Source organism: Rhinoderma darwinii (genome assembly GCF_050947455.1).
Source record: "Rhinoderma darwinii isolate aRhiDar2 chromosome 6 unlocalized genomic scaffold, aRhiDar2.hap1 SUPER_6_unloc_1, whole genome shotgun sequence".
Taxonomy (NCBI): domain Eukaryota; kingdom Metazoa; phylum Chordata; class Amphibia; order Anura; family Rhinodermatidae; genus Rhinoderma; species Rhinoderma darwinii.
The window spans coordinates 179,238-195,210 of NW_027461823.1; the positions used below are offsets into that span (position 1 = coordinate 179,238).

Sequence of the window (15,973 nt, forward strand, 5' to 3'; positions counted from 1 at the left end):
AATCAGCTGTTTCCCAGGGGTGCCGGCGGCAGGACCCGTGGCGATCAGCTGATCTCCCCCGGCGCCGCAGTCAGAGCGGTTGTCTGGGATGACACGTCTGGCCCACAAGTCTGCAGAACTCCTGACTGTTCCTGGTCTTAACATTCTGCCAAGACGACGGCGCCCACTGACCTCTATATACAAGGGGCGCCCACTGACCTCTATATACAAGGGGGCGCCGCCGACCTCTATACACAAGGGGCGCCCACTGACCTCTATCTACAAGGGGCGCCCACTGACCTCTATACACAAGGGGCGCCCACTGACCTCTATCTACAAGGGACGCCGCTGACCTCTATATACAAGGGGCGCCCACTGACCTCTATACACAAGGGGCGCCCACTGACCTCTATACACAAGGGGCGCCCACTGACCTCTATACACAAGGGGCGCCCACTGACCTCTATCTACAAGGGGCGCCCACTGACCTCTATCTACAAGGGGCGCCCACTGACCTCTATATACAAGGGGCGCCCACTGACCTTTATATACAAGGGGCGCCCACTGACCTCTATACACAAGGGGCGCCCACTGACCTCTATCTACAAGGGGCGCCCACTGACCTCTATCTACAAGGGGCGCCCACTGACCTCTATCTACAAGGGGCGCCCACTGACCTCTATCTACAAGGGGCGCCCACTGACCTCTATATACAAGGGGCGCCCACTGACCTTTATATACAAGGGGCGCCACGCCGGCGCAATGAACACGCGTTTCATGGATTTCCCCTCAGCAGACTCCGTCAGTGATTTTTAGCAGCTGACGGACAGAAGACACCGGATTGTTGGTTTTCGGCTTTATTCAGTCATGATTATTTATAAGGACATCGACACGACGCCGGTTTGTGCAGGATTTCATTTCAGTGCAATCACACAACCCCCAGGGGGCGCTACAAGCTTCATTGTGTGCGGTGCCGACCCTCAAATAGAGAAAATGATTGGGAATAAATAAGAAGATGTAGAATAAAGGCGGCTCCTCCCGGGCTCCGCGCACATAACGAGGGGCCACAATGCCGAGGGGATGATCAGAGGTTCATTTAATTCAGGATCAAGATTAAAAAAACACAACAAGTCCTGGTGATTAGATGGTGGGGACGTGTTCTCTGCTGCACTGCATTGTGAGAGATGTAGAGTTTACATCAGGCATTACAGAGCAATCGAATGGGGAGCATAAAAAAAAAAATTATATAAATATACACACACACAGACACACTTTTCCCACAATGCAATGCAGCACAATCCTCCTCCCACCGGTTCCGTTACACGGTGTGGCTGGTTCAGTGAGTAAGCTCTGCTGCGCTGCATTGTTAGAGATGTCGTGTTTCCACCAGACACCATAGAGCAGTCTGATGTCGTTTACTGTACAGTCCTCGATGTGAACACATCTCCCACAATGCAAAGCATCCTCATGATCAGCACATTCACTGCATTACAAGAACCGGCTGAGGAAATGTCAGAAAATAGGGCACAACTGACGGCAGCCGCCCGTGTGGGAGATGATGAGAGTCCCTCTTCGCCTGGGTCAGGAGATGATGAGAGTCCCTTTTCGTGTCCAATGCTCCCACGATGGAGAAACCTCTCTCACTACCGGAGCTGGGCGAGCAGACTTTAGTGCAGCGCTCGTTTATAATGCCGGTCAGGTAGGAGCAGGTTGCGGCCTCATTCAGGAATGTCTATGACCAGGTCGTCCTCCTCGTCTCCGTCCAGCGGCCCCTCTTCTCCGCTCCCTTCCCCTCCATCGCTGAACATCTGCTGGGGCACGGTGCTGAGGATGGGCGGGGGAGGGGCATGTTTGCTGGAGGAGGACAGCGGGGGAAGGCCAGATGACCGGGGGCTGAACGGCAGGACCCCCGAGGGGGAGCTGAGGGCGATCTGGAGACGTGAGGGGGGGGAGAAAGGAGAGAAGGTTAGACGGGGCGTCATGGCGGCCGGCGGCTCCACGCACACACCGCTCGTCTCACCGGTACCTTAGGTTTCCTGGGCTTAACCCCGCGGTTCTTTCTGTCTTTCTTGAGTCGCTCGGGTTTGGGGGACGTGGAGTTGGGGATAGGAGCCAGATATTCCGAGGGGAACGGGGTGTAGGGGGGTGAGCTCATCTGATGGAACGGGGGAGGGGTGGAGAAAACACAAATCATGAAATGGGATGAGGGAGAGAATATCAGGGGGGAGGGGAGAAGCAATGCAACAACCCAGATCTACAGCAATATGGCCGACGAAAACCCCCCTCCCCCACCCCACCACTGCCAATGGTCTGCATCAGGGGCTCTCCGGCTCTGGTGGTACTACCACTCCCATCATGTCCTGACCGTTACACCACCGGTTGCAGAACATTCAGCTGCGGAGAAAACCGTAAAAGCCGCGAAGTACCAACAAGAAACGTCCGAACATAAGAAAGAGTCGACGTCCGATTGGCTGCGGCGCAAGTTTCATCATCACCCCCAAAGCTGCAGCGACAAGTGGAGAGACGGCCGCGCCGGGGTCATACTCACCGCGCTCAGGTACGGGCCCCCAGACGTGTGCAGTGATAAGCCTGAGGAGGAGGATGGGGGAGGGGAGGCCGGACCGGCAGACGGACTCCTTTTCCTGCAACACAAATCAGAAGGACCAATGTACATCGAGAAGAAACTTTCTAATACTTTGCGTTTCAATACCTCATCGTTTTCAAGATCTCTGCTTGCTGACGGTGAATGTTTATAATTTTGTCTTTATAAAAAGGCTGAAAACCCATCCTCACAGCTGAGGGTTTGGCACAATTGTATCCAGTCTCTGTGGAGTAAACACAGCAGAAGCACAAATCTCTCTCTTGTTACAATGTATCAGTGCAGGTAAAATGTATCATTCAGGTTTAGCTTACAGAGGATTATCTAGACTGGACACATTGTAACAAACCTTCACCTGTGGGATTTATTAGGTCAGGATGGTTTTCAGCCTCTGGATGCAAAGAAGAATGTTCCCATTCACTGACAGCAAGCAGGGAACTAAGTATATGCGAAAGCTGCCCATAGAGGTAATGCTGATTGTTGATATCCTCGTGGTATAGCCCGGTATATACTACAGAGGACCCTCTGGACTCACCTCTTGGCAATGGGCGTGCTGGCGTCTCGTCCTCCCTCAGTGTCGCTGTTCTCTGAAGAAGCCGTCATATCAGAGTCTGTAAATAAGAACACTCAGTTACTCCTCCTGGAAACACCCAACCTGTCACACAAGGGGATTATCTCCAGCGCCCGGCTCGGACCCATTTTCTCCTTACATTGTATCCTCGCCCCGTTCTACCCTGCAGATGATCTCACCCCAATGTCTACTCCGGTTTTCACGTACCTGACGAGTCCTCATCGACATTCTCATACTGAAGGATTCTGTCCAATAGGAAGCTGGCGGAGAGAAGAGGAGCGGCGCGTTACCGCCTGCAGCCGTAATAACACCTCCTGTCACTTTAAAGAAGCGGAAGTGTCAGGTATTAAAGCTGCAGATAGTCCGCAAGCTGCAGGGACAGGCGTCATGTGACTCTTCTGGGCTCTGCTGATTGGCTGACGGGACGCGCAGCGGTGGGAACACACGTGACAGGATATTATGAGCCGCCTTTATCTTACCTCTTGTCTCTGGAGACCTTCAGCAGCTTCCTCTGGGCCCTCCTCAACTCCTCCTGGAAACATTCTTGCTCCTAAGCAGAGAGAAACAAGAACACCCCTCAGCATGGCTGAAAATAGGACGCTCCACCTGTAGAAGTGCCGCTCCACCTGTAGAAGTGCCGCTCACAAGCCAAACCAATTTACAAAGCTTTACAGATCTATATCCTGCATTGTACTCCAGTCGCATTCACAGTTCTGCTGCTTTCCTGTTAGCTCTCAGGCTGCAGATCTTCACCTCTCACACCTGCCCCGGCTTATCCACCATCTGCACAGTATCGTGTTGCATTTCTGGAGATGTAGTGTTTATACCAGGCACTCAACAGAAATAATTGCAGGGCATTGTGGGATTCCCGCTAAGCTGGCAGTGGGATGGATCTGTCAGCAGTGAATACAGCTCCGGATGTGACTGGAGTAGAACGCACTATACATGGATATAACCTGCACGATGACGTTGAGGTGGAGTCGTGCTTTATAGGGGCTGCACCACCATTAACACTAATGACCTCCCCACCCCCCCAACTCCCAGAACACAAGGGGTGACGTTGGGCTTCATCATGGGTGGGGGTCTCACAGATCGGACCCCGCTGATCAGATATTGATGACATTCCCTCACTGTCTCTGGTGGGATCACCCATTGAACACGACCTCCGGGGTCCATTATCTCTATATCTGTCCCGGCACTGATCGGATGACCCCGCCGGACCCTCCCGGACTCACATAGATGAGAAACTTGAGCTTGCGCTTGAGGTTCTTGTATTTCCTCTTATAATCCACCTCCCCGTCAGCCTGGCCGTTCATCCTGGAGGAGATCACTGCAAAACATACAAGGAAACAGTCAGCAATCTGGTCTCAACAATGCATTTAAAGGGCCGGCGTCCCGTCTCCAGCTAGACGTTATATTCAGCCTTTACTTATTATATCTGTCCCTGAGGAAGTTTACCAATATGGCCGCCATTACAGCTCCGCAAAGAGCGCTGGACTTCTGAATGATAAATATGCCGCTAAGTGGGATCATCTCAGAACTAGAGGAGGGGCCGTAGAGCAGTCGCCCCTAGCAACCAATCAGATTCCAGTTCTCATTGCTCAGAAACCACTGGAGGATGAAAGCAGCGATCTGATTGGTTGCTATGGGTAACTGCTCCACGTTTTCTCCCCAAATCTACTTTTTATGAAAGAGGCAGCGTCACCGCACACTCACAGCCTGACCCAGGCCGGGGCTCACATCCACCTCTGCCATTAGCCAGGGCGCTCTCCAGGTTGTCTTATGGAACTACAAATCACAGTATCCCCTACCGTTCAGAGCATAAGGTAACATGAGCCATGCGGTAGGGGGCATGCTGGGACTTGTGGTTCCCCGGACTATTACATCCCGGTCACTATATCGCTCTAACCCTACCTCTCCGCTTCCAGGAGGACAAGCCACGCCCCTCTAATAACACAACGTCACTTCCTGTAAGGTTCAAAGTGAAGCGCGTCCTGCTGTTATGATTGAATGGATTGTTCTGAAGCTCCGATAAAATGGCGGCAGCTCTGATGACATGATGGACGGAGTAGAACAGACTGTCATCCAATCAGAGACTGAGTCCTCTAGCCATCTACCAATCAGAAGTCAGTAGGATGATCCGGACCAATTAGACTCTGATGGGCGGTACCTGCATGCCGGAGGTATTGGTTTAAACATGGCGGGAGATGGGGAGCGCGAGATGCGGCGCTTTACTCGGGGGCTTTTTCAGCAGAGCCCGGATCTCAGGTGAGAACTCAAGCCGGGACAGTTGGGAAGTGACGTGATCACGGGTAATGTTATCCGGGCGAAGAGATCGTGTGACAGCGAATTGACCTCATCCAATGGCGTAGCTATGGGAGCCGCGGCGGTCGCGATTGCCGGGGGAGCCGTGCGCGGCGCTGTCTGTGGGGGAGGAGCCGTGCGCGGCGCTGTCTGTGGGGGGGAGCCGTGCGCGGCGCTGTCTGTGGGGGGGAGCCGTGCGCGGCGCTGTCCGTGGGGGGGAGCCGTGCGCGGCGCTGTCCGTGGGGGGGAGCCGTGCGCGGCGCTGTCCGTGGGGGGGAGCCGTGCGCGGCGCTGTCCGCGGGGGGAGGAGCCGTGCGCGGCGCTGTCCGCGGGGGGAGGAGCCGTGCGCGGCGCTGTCCGCGGGGGGAGGAGCCGTGCGCGGCGCTGTCCGCGGGGGGAGGAGCCGTGCGCGGCGCTGTCCGCGGGGGGAGGAGCCGTGCGCGGCGCTGTCCGCGGGGGGAGGAGCCGTGCGCGGCGCTGTCCGCGGGGGGAGGAGCCGTGCGCGGCGCTATCTGCGGGGGGAGGAGCCGTGCGCGGCGCTATCTGCGGGGGGAGGAGCCTGCGCGGCGCTATCTGCGGGGGGAGGAGCCTGCGCGCCGCTGGTCACATGACTGTTGATCTTGTCCTCCCCTCGCTCCGCAGCGTCTTGTCTCAGTCTTCGGTGCGCTCCAGGTTTCTGGCTCACGCCGGGCGGTCGGCGCTGACCTCACAGGAGCGGCAGATACTCAAGAAGATCGTGGAGGAAGAGCTGCTGAGGATGCAGGTGACGGGGGAGGGGCCTGGAACGTCCAATCAATCAGCCTTAAAGAGGCTCTGTCACCAGATTTTGCAGCCCCTATCTGATATTGCCTGTGATCGGCGCTGCAATGTAGATTACAGTAACGGTTTTATTTTTAAAAAACGAGCATTTTTGGCCAAGTTATGACCATTTTTGTATTTATGCAAATGAGGCTTGCAAAAGTCCAAGTGGGCGTGTATTATGTGCGTACATCGGGGCGTTTTTACTACTTTTACTAGCTGGGCGCTCTGATGAGAAGTATCATCCACTTCTCTTCACAACGCCCAGCTTCTGGCAGATCACGCTGTGACGTCACTCACAGGTCCTGCATCGTGTCAGACGAGCGAGGACACATCGGCACCAGAGGCTACAGATGATTCTGCAGCAGCATCGGCGTTTGCAGGTAAGTAGCTAGTAAAAGTAGTAAACACGCCCCGATGTACGCACATAATACACGCCCAGTTGGACTTTTGCAAGCCTCATTTGCATAAATACAAAAATGGTCATAACTTGGCCAAAAATGCTCGTTTTTTAAAAATAAAAACGTTACTGTAATCTACATTGCAGCGCCGATCACAGGCAATAGCAGATAGGGGTTGCAAAATCTGGTGACAGAGCCTCTTTAAGGTTACTGCACATTATACGGAGAGTAACGGTGAAGTATTTCTGTAATACTGAACTTCTCCTTTAAGAAATGCCACCGATCCCTCCTGGCGGCTTCCGCTGATGATGTCATGTTCTCATTGTGGGGCGTCTGCTCAATGTTCTTCCCCCTTTCTGATTTCTTGTGGGGTCTCCTGTAGGAGGAAGAGGTCAGTGACGACGAGCCCCTCATTATGAAGGTGCAGAAGAGGGGGCGCCGGGACAGCGATGACAACGTGGCGGAGAACGAGGAGCCCCTGGGGAAGAGGCGCAAGCAGAGAAACGGTAAGTCAGATTTAACCCTTTCACTGCCAGCGGTTTAGGTTTCCTAAAAGCCGACAACTGGAAAATTGTAAAACCCCCAAGAAGTGTCCGTCCCCCCGAGACTTCATATGTATAACTAGAGACAGAAAATCTATAAGACTGCGGCCCCTATAGCTGCACCGCTGGATAGAACTGGATACATGGGCTCAGCAGACAGTATCACACATGATAGGATTAGATACACAGCTCAGCAGACAGTATCACACATGATAGGATTAGATACACGGCTCAGCAGACAGTATCACACATGATAGGATTAGATACACAGCTCAGCAGACAGTATCACACATGATAGGATTAGATACACGGCTCAGCAGACAGTATCAAACATGATAGGATTAGATACACAGCTCAGCAGACCGTATCACACATGATAGGATTAGATACAGGGCTCAGCAGACCGTATCACACATGATAGGATTAGATACACGGCTCAGCAGACAATATCACACATGATAGGATTAGATACACAACTCAGCAGACAGTATCACACATGATAGGATTAGATACACGGCTCAGCAGACAGTATCACACATGATAGGATTAGATACACAGCTCAGCAGAGTATCACACATGACAGGATTAGATACACGGCTCAGCAGACAGTATCACACATGATAGGATTAGATACACGGCTCAGCAGACAGTATCACACATGATAGGATTAGATACACAGCTCAGCAGACAGTATCACACATGATAGATTAGATACACGGCTCAGCAGACAGTATCACACATGATAGGATTAGATACAGGGCTCGGCAGACCGTATCACACATGATAGGATTAGATACACGGCTCAGCAGACAGTATCACACATGATAGGATTAGATACACGGCTCAGCAGACAGTATCACACATGATAGGATTAGATACACGGCTCAGCAGACAGTATCACACATGATAGGATTAGATACACAGCTCAGCAGACAGTATCACACATGATAGGATTAGATACACAGCTCAGCAGACAGTATCACACATGATAGGATTAGATACACAGCTCAGCAGACGGTATCACACATGATAGGATTAGATACACGGCTCAGCAGACGGTATCACACATGATAGGATTAGATACACGGCTCAGCAGACGGTATCACACATGATAGGATTAGATACACAGCTCAGCAGACAGTATCACACATGATAGGATTAGATACACGGCTCAGCAGACAGTATCACACATGATAGGATTAGATACACAGCTCAGCAGACAGTATCACACATGATAGGATTAGATACACAGCTCAGCAGACGGTATCACACATGATAGGATTAGATACACGGCTCAGCAGACGGTATCACACATGATAGGATTAGATACACAGCTCAGCAGACAGTATCACACATGATAGGATTAGATACACGGCTCAGCAGACAGTATCACACATGATAGGATTAGATACACAGCTCAGCAGACAGTATCACACATGATAGGATTAGATACACGGCTCAGCAGACAGTATCACACATGATAGGATTAGATACACGGCTCAGCAGACATTATCACACATGATAGGATTAGATACACAGCTCAGCAGACAGTATCACACATGATAGGATTAGATACAGCGGCTCAGCAGACAGTATCACACGATAGGATTAGATACACGGCTCAGCAGACATTATCACACATGATAGGATTAGATACACAGCTCAGCAGACAGTATCACACATGATAGGATTAGATACACGGCTCAGCAGACATTATCACACATGATAGGATTAGATACACAGCTCAGCAGACAGTATCACACATGATAGGATTAGATACAGCGGGTCAGCAGACAGTATCACACATGATAGGATTAGATACACGGCTCAGCAGACAGTATCACACATGATAGGATTAGATACACGGCTCAGCAGACAATATCACACATGATGGGATTAGATACACGGCTCAGCAGACAGTATCACACATGATAGGATTAGATACACAGCTCAGCAGACAGTATCACACATGATAGGATTAGATACACAGCTCAGCAGACAGTATCACACATGATAGGATTAGATACACGGCTCAGCAGACAGTATCACACATGATAGGATTAGATACACTGCTCAGCAGACAGTATCACACATGATAGGATTAGATACAGCGGGTCAGCAGACAGTATCACACATGATAGGATTAGATACACGGCTCAGCAGACATTATCACACATGATAGGATTAGATACACAGCTCAGCAGACAGTATCACACATGATAGGATTAGATACAGCGGCTCAGCAGACAGTATCACACATGATAGGATTAGATACACGGCTCAGCAGACATTATCACACATGATAGGATTAGATACACAGCTCAGCAGACAGTATCACACATGATAGGATTAGATACACAGCTCAGCAGACAGTATCACACATGATAGGATTAGATACACGGCTCAGCAGACAGTATCACACATGATAGGATTAGATACACGGCTCAGCAGACAGTATCACACATGATAGGATTAGATACACAGCTCAGCAGACAGTATCACACATGATAGGATTAGATACAGCAGCTCAGCAGACAGTATCACACATGATAGGATTAGATACACAGCTCAGCAGACAGTATCACACATGATAGGATTAGATACACAGCTCAGCAGACAGTATCACACATGATAGGATTAGATACACGGCTCAGCAGACAGTATTCTTGTCCTTACCCTCAGAAGCAAATTTGCCATTTCTGGGGACTCTAATCAATGACCCCTGTAGAGACGCCTAATATTCTAATGGACTTTGTTTCGGTTCCTCACTGTTTTCAAGATACCTGCTTGCTGTCATTGAATAAAACGTGTGCAGCCCTAATACTTCTCACAGCTGAGTGTTTGTTACAATGTATCCAGTTTAGTCCATCCTCTGTAAGCTAAACACAGCAGCACAAATCCCTCTCTCCTGTGCTGATAGTTTGTTACCTGTACGGATATATTGTATCACCCTGGAGACGTAGTGCAGTTGTAGCAAACCCTCAGCTGTGTGAAGTATTAGTTCAGGTGCAAATCTGTTTGTTTTTTATTATTGTGAGCAGCTGCAGGGATGTGAGGGGTTAACGTTCATCTCTCCGTTACTTTGCCGGGTGGTAATCGGGAGTCTCGAACGTTTCCTTATTGCGTCACGTGCGCGATAATAACCGTTATTTACAGCCGGATGACAGCGAGGTAAACGGCTAATAATACAGCGAGCGCTGACGCCCCCGGACAGTAATGACCCCGCCGCGGAGACGACAGACCTGCTGTCCACATAAATCCTCCTGTCCTGCCTGTGTCGGTCTTCACTGTCATTCTCGCATTTTGTACCTGAACCAGGAGGCTCTGGCTGAACAGCTGCAGGTCACTCCTAATGTTAACTGTTTCCCTTCCAGATAACGAGTCTGAAGAGGATTCTGGGATTGAACAGAAAGACATCAAGAGACTGTCCGGGAGCTCTCCGGAGGCACCGGCGTCCACGAGAGAGGCGGCAGAGGGGACGCCGGTCAAAGGAGCGGGATCCCGGAGAAAGGAAAAGACCACACCTATAAGAGGCAAAGAGACTGTCAGAGAGAGCGCAAAGGAAGAGACAGACGGTGATCAAGTGACTGCCAGGGAGCAAAAGAGCGTCTCCGAAGCCAGCAGTGACAGCGAGGATGGGAAGAGACCGCTGAGAAATGAGACCGACAGCGAAGGAGAAGAACGGAGTTACAAGAAAAAGGCAGGGAAGAGCGCGGCAAAATCAGAGAGACCTCAAGTCATGGTACAGAGAGCGCAGGGGAAAGCGAGCGCAAGAAAGAGAGTGTCCATGAAGAAAGCGAAGAAAGATAGTGACAGCGAGGAGGAGGAGGAAGAGAGCGCAGGAAAGAAAGACAGTGATGAGGAGGAAGAGAGCGCAGGAAAGAGAGCGTCCATTAAGAAAGACAGTGATGAGGAAGAGAGCGCAGCATCAAATAAAGACAGTGACAGCGATAGTGAAGAGGAAGAGAGCGCAGGAAAGGGAGCGTCAATGAAAAAGGCAGGGAAGAGGGCGGCAAAATCAGAGAAACCTCAAGTCATGGTACAGAGAGCGCAGGGGAAAGCGAGCGCAAGAAAGAGAGCGTCCACGAAGAAAGATAGTGACAGCGAGGAGGAGGAAGAGAGCGCAGGAAAGAGAGCGTCCAAGAAGAAAGATAGTGACAGCGAGGAGGAAGAGAGCGCAGGAAAGAGAGCGTCCATGAAGAAAGCTGCTAAGAAAGATAGTGACAGCGAGGAGGAGGAAGAGAGCGCAGGAAAGAAAGACCGTGATGAGGAGGAAGAGAGCGCAGGAAAGAGAGCGTCCAAGAAGAAAGACAGTGATGAGGAGGAAGAGAGCGCAGGAAAGGGAGCGTCAATGAAAAAGGCAAAATCAGAGAAACCTCAAGTCATGGTACAGAGAGCGCAGAGGAAAGCGAGCGCAAGAAAGAGAGTGTCCATGAAGAAAGCGAAGAAAGATAGTGACAGCGAGGAGGAAGAGAGCGCAGGAAAGAGAGCGTCCAATAAAAAAGACAGTGATGATGAGGAAGAGAGCGCAGCATCAAATAAAGACAGTGACAGCGATAGTGAAGAGGAAGAGAGCGCAGGAAAGGGAGTGTCAATGAAAAAGGCAGGGAAGAGGGCGGCAAAATCAGAGAAACCTCAAGTCATGGTACAGAGAGCGCAGGGGAAAGCGAGAGCAAGAAAGAGAGCGTCCATGAAGAAAGCTGCTAAGAAAGATAGTGACAGTGATGAGGAGGAAGAGAGCGCAGGAAAGAAAGACCGTGATGAGGAAGAAGGGAGAGCAGGAAAGAGAGCGTCCAAGAAGAAAGACAGTGATGAGGAGGAAGAAGAGAGCGCAGCATCAAATAAAGACAGTGAAGAGGAAGAGAGCGCAGGAAAGCGAGCGTCCAATAAGAAAGCTGCTAAAGATAGTGACCGCGAGGAGGAAGAGAGCGCAGCATCAAATAAAGACAGTGACGGCGATAGTGAAGAGGAAGAGAGCGCAGGAAAGGGAGCGTCAATGAAAAAGGCTCCTAAGAAAGACAGTGACAGCGAGGAGGAAGAGAGCGCAGCTTCAACGAAAGACAGCGATGGTGAAGAGGAAAAGAGACCGCCCAGGAAAAAGACATCAAAGAGTGACGAGAGCGACCGGAATACAGAGAGTGATGAGGAGAAGCCCAAGACCGCGGCTAAAGAGACAGACGGCCGAGGAAGGAAGGACAAGAAAGCCGCCCAGGAGGAAAGAGACTCCCAGGACAGCGACGAGGAGGGAACCAAGAAGAGACCGCAAGCGAAAGACGGAGGACGCAGCGATTCCTCCGAGACGTCCGAACCCAAAGGGAAGAGCAGCAAAAAACAGGTAAAGTGGGGGGGGGGTGTGGGGGAGGGGAGGAAAGTGTCGTGATCCAACGTACCAGAGCCCTTCCCCCGATCCTTACAGGCCACGTCCCGGGACGATCACCCGTCAATCACCCGCCTCAAGAAGTACATCCTGACCTGCGGCGCCCGCAAGAACTACAAGAAGCTGCTCCAGGACTGCCGCTCCGTCAAGTCCATGGTGGAGGTGCTGAAGAAGGAGCTGGAGAACCTGGGGGTGAAAGGTGAGAGATCAGGGGGGTCACGGAGAGAAGGGGGGTCTGGGGAGCAGCCGACGTGATGACGAGGCGCCTCTGATCTCTTCCTGCAGGAAATCCATCGCTGGAGAAATGCCGAGTGGCGCGACTGAAGAGGGAGGAGGCGGCAGAGCTGGCGGCACTGGACACCGGCAACATCATCGAGACCGCCGGTGAGTGCGCGAGACATCCAGAGCGTCCGGCCCACCCACCCCCGCGCGTCCGCCAATACTACTCCTAAATGACCCTGCACTTCGTCTTCTCTCTGCTGTGCTGGTGGATAAGCTATTGCTCCCTGTTATCAGCCATTTCACGTGGTGGGGGGGGGGGGGGCTGACTGTTCTTCAAGAACCTCCGGATAGATTTTACAAAGCTGGGACCCCCGGACAGATATTAAGACCCGAATCTGCTCAGGACTTTGGCTCTATAGTTGGACAATCACAGTAAGAAAAGCTGCTGTGCTGCATTGTGGGAGATGTAGTGCTCGCACCAGTCACTGTGTATAGAAAAGAGACCCTACATCTCCCACAATGCAACACGTCTTCTGAGCTGGCGTTATATTAACCTTCTATTTTCTGCAGGGCGACCTCGGCGCCGTAACACCTGGAACCCATATCGAGAATCCTCAACCCGTGAAGCCTCCGCCTACCAGAAAACTGTGGGATCTGACTCCGAAGGGGAAGAAGGTCCACCCCGCAAAAAGAGGCCAATAGACTGGTCCGGCTTAAAGGGGATCATCAGCGACGACGGGGATAGTGACTGAAGGGTTAATCCGCCCGACCTCGTCCACTTTCTATAGGACTCAAGTGACTGGGGAGGAAAAAACCTGGAGGGGTCCCCATCGTGTGCCAGGAAAGTCCCCGGATGCTGTATCCCCTCCCCCCTTCTTTAGACTGTACAGAGGATCGGTTACACATGGGAGGCGGCCATCTTTACCAGAACTACAACTCCCAGCATGCTTGACACCCGTGATCCAAGCGATTGTGTCACCAATGAATTGATGCCAGTGAGATACGGGGCTCCCTGTGCCTCACGCCTCTGATGTCACCGAATTGTTGGTCGATCCCTCTGATTGGTGTTCAGGAGAATGTGATGTGAGACACCGAACCGCGCCAAAAGTAACCGCTTCACGTAGCCAATCCCCACGTATAGACCGTCGTGTTATTTTATCCCCCCCCCTTACATTGTCGCTGCCTGTCCGTCTCACCCGCCCGCTGCCTGTCCGTCTCACCCGCCCGCTGCCTGTCCGTCTCACCCGCCCGCTGCCTGTCCGTCTCACCCGCCCGCTGCCTGTCCGTCTCACCCGCCCGCTGCCTGTCCGTCTCACCCGCCCGCTGCCTGTCCGTCTCACCCGCCCGCTGCCTGTCCGTCTCACCCGCGCGCTGCCTGTCCGTCTCACCCGCGCGCTGCCTGTCCGTCTCACCCGCGCGCTGCCTGTCCGTCTCACCCGCGCGCTGCCTGTCCGTCTCACCCGCGCGCTGCCTGTCCGTCTCACCCGCGCGCTGCCTGTCCGTCTCACTTTTTATTCATTTTTAATGTTTTTTGTAAATAAAACTTTTTCCACATTTTATTTGTTAAATTTATTTTTATTTAGAAATCTACATCTATATATCGCACCCACATCTGAAAAATAAGGACCCCCCCCCTATACGTGATATAAGTGATGACCTCACACAGTAAAATAAAATATCGGAGCCTCCGCACGACTGGACGGGGGTCATCAGTGCAGAGAGTAACACTACCAGACTGTCAATTCCTTGGCATTTTATAGATCTCTGCTTGCAGTCAGTGAATGGAATCATTGCTTATAGCCAAAGCTTGTACAGACCAATACTTCTCAAAGCTGAGTGTTTGTTACAGTTATATCCGGTTTTGACCATCCTATGTGATATTTGGGGAATCCATCCCAACCCTGAAGGCCCCGCACCTCGCTCCAGGAGAGCACCTCGCTTTCTCTTTATAATATGTGATAAAAAGAACTTGAACTAGACTGATACACTGTAACAAACTATCAGGACAGGAGGGATTTGTGTTAAAGAGGCTCTGTCACCAGATTTTGCAGCCCCTATCTGCTATTGCCTGTGATCGGCGCTGCAATGTAGATTACAGTAACGCTTTTATTTTTAAAAAACGAGCATTTTTGGCCAAGTTATGACCATTTTTGTAGTTATGCAAATGAGGCTTGCAAAAGTCCAAGTGGGTGTGTTTAAAAGTAAAAGTCCAAGTGGGCGTGTATTATGTGCGTACATCGGGGCGTGTATTATGTGCGTACATCGGGGCGTGTATTATGTGCGTACATCGGGTCGTGTTTACTACTTTTACTAGCTGGGCGTTCTGACGAGAAGTATCATCCACTTCTCTTCACAACGCCCAGCTTCTGGCAGATCACGCTGTGACGTCACTCACAGGTCCTGCATCGTGTCAGACGAGCGAGGACACATCGGCACCAGAGGCTACAGATTCTGCAGCAGCATCAGCATTTGCAGGTAAGTCGATCTTACCTGCAAACGCTGATGCTGCTGCAGAATCAGCTGTAGCCTCTGGTGCCGATGTGGCCGTCACGATGCAGGACCTGTGAGTGACGTCACAGATCTGCACTGTCAGAAGCTGGGCGTTCTGAAGAGAAGAGGATGTTACTTCTCGTCAGAGCGCCCAGCTAGTGAAAGTATTAAAAACGCCCCGATGTACGCACATAATACACGCCCCGATGTACACACATAATACACACCCCGATGTACACACATAATACACGCCCACTTGGACTTTTACTTTTAAACACACCCACTTGGACTTTTGCAAGCCTCATTTGCATAACTACAAAAATGGTCATAACTTGGCCAAAAATGCTCGTTTTTTTAAAATAAAAACGTTACTGTAATCTACATTGCAGCGCCGATCACATGCAATAGCAGATAGGGGTTGCAAAATCTGGTGACAGAGCCTCTTTAATGTTTACCTCACAGAAGAGTGTGTAGTCTGGATACAGCTGTAACAAACCCTCAGCTGTGAAAAGTATTAAAGGGGATTGTCCAGTTTAGATCATTTTCATGCACCCTATAAGAGAATTCTGGGTAATATTGGGGGGGGGGGGGGGTCCCCTGTTCAGGATCCTCATCTATTGGTCAGAGTGGAGAGCGGTTACATAGAGTCTGGAGGACCCGTCCTGTCCTGTATTACACGTTGATAAGACA

General features: G+C 51.4%; 2 protein-coding genes across 5 annotated transcripts; one reads left to right on the forward strand and one right to left on the reverse strand.

Moving 5' to 3' along the window:
* Positions 1 to 820: 820 nt before the first annotated feature.
* INO80E (INO80 complex subunit E) lies at positions 821 to 5,211 on the reverse strand. 4 transcript variants are annotated; one of them, XM_075847701.1, is made up of 8 exons: positions 5,064 to 5,211; positions 4,385 to 4,479; positions 3,629 to 3,699; positions 3,357 to 3,409; positions 3,114 to 3,189; positions 2,528 to 2,621; positions 2,006 to 2,134; positions 821 to 1,910 (listed from the first exon to the last, which is right to left on the reverse strand). In XM_075847701.1, exons 2-8 carry the CDS (start codon positions 4,463 to 4,465, stop codon positions 1,698 to 1,700), a joined length of 717 nt encoding a protein of 238 aa, XP_075703816.1. In that variant the 5' UTR covers positions 4,466 to 4,479; positions 5,064 to 5,211; the 3' UTR covers positions 821 to 1,697. The 4 variants fall into 4 exon arrangements, with proteins under 4 accessions (XP_075703816.1, XP_075703815.1, XP_075703817.1 ...); XM_075847700.1 differs by lacking the exon at positions 5,064 to 5,211 and adding an exon at positions 4,961 to 5,045; XM_075847702.1 differs by lacking the exon at positions 5,064 to 5,211 and adding an exon at positions 4,866 to 4,954.
* On the forward strand, positions 5,145 to 14,347 carry HIRIP3 (HIRA interacting protein 3). Its single transcript, XM_075847699.1, has 7 exons — positions 5,145 to 5,417; positions 6,096 to 6,216; positions 7,035 to 7,158; positions 10,569 to 12,529; positions 12,611 to 12,770; positions 12,857 to 12,955; positions 13,364 to 14,347. Exons 1-7 carry the CDS (start codon positions 5,347 to 5,349, stop codon positions 13,543 to 13,545), a joined length of 2,718 nt encoding a protein of 905 aa, XP_075703814.1. The 5' UTR covers positions 5,145 to 5,346; the 3' UTR covers positions 13,546 to 14,347.
* Positions 14,348 to 15,973: the final 1,626 nt, after the last annotated feature.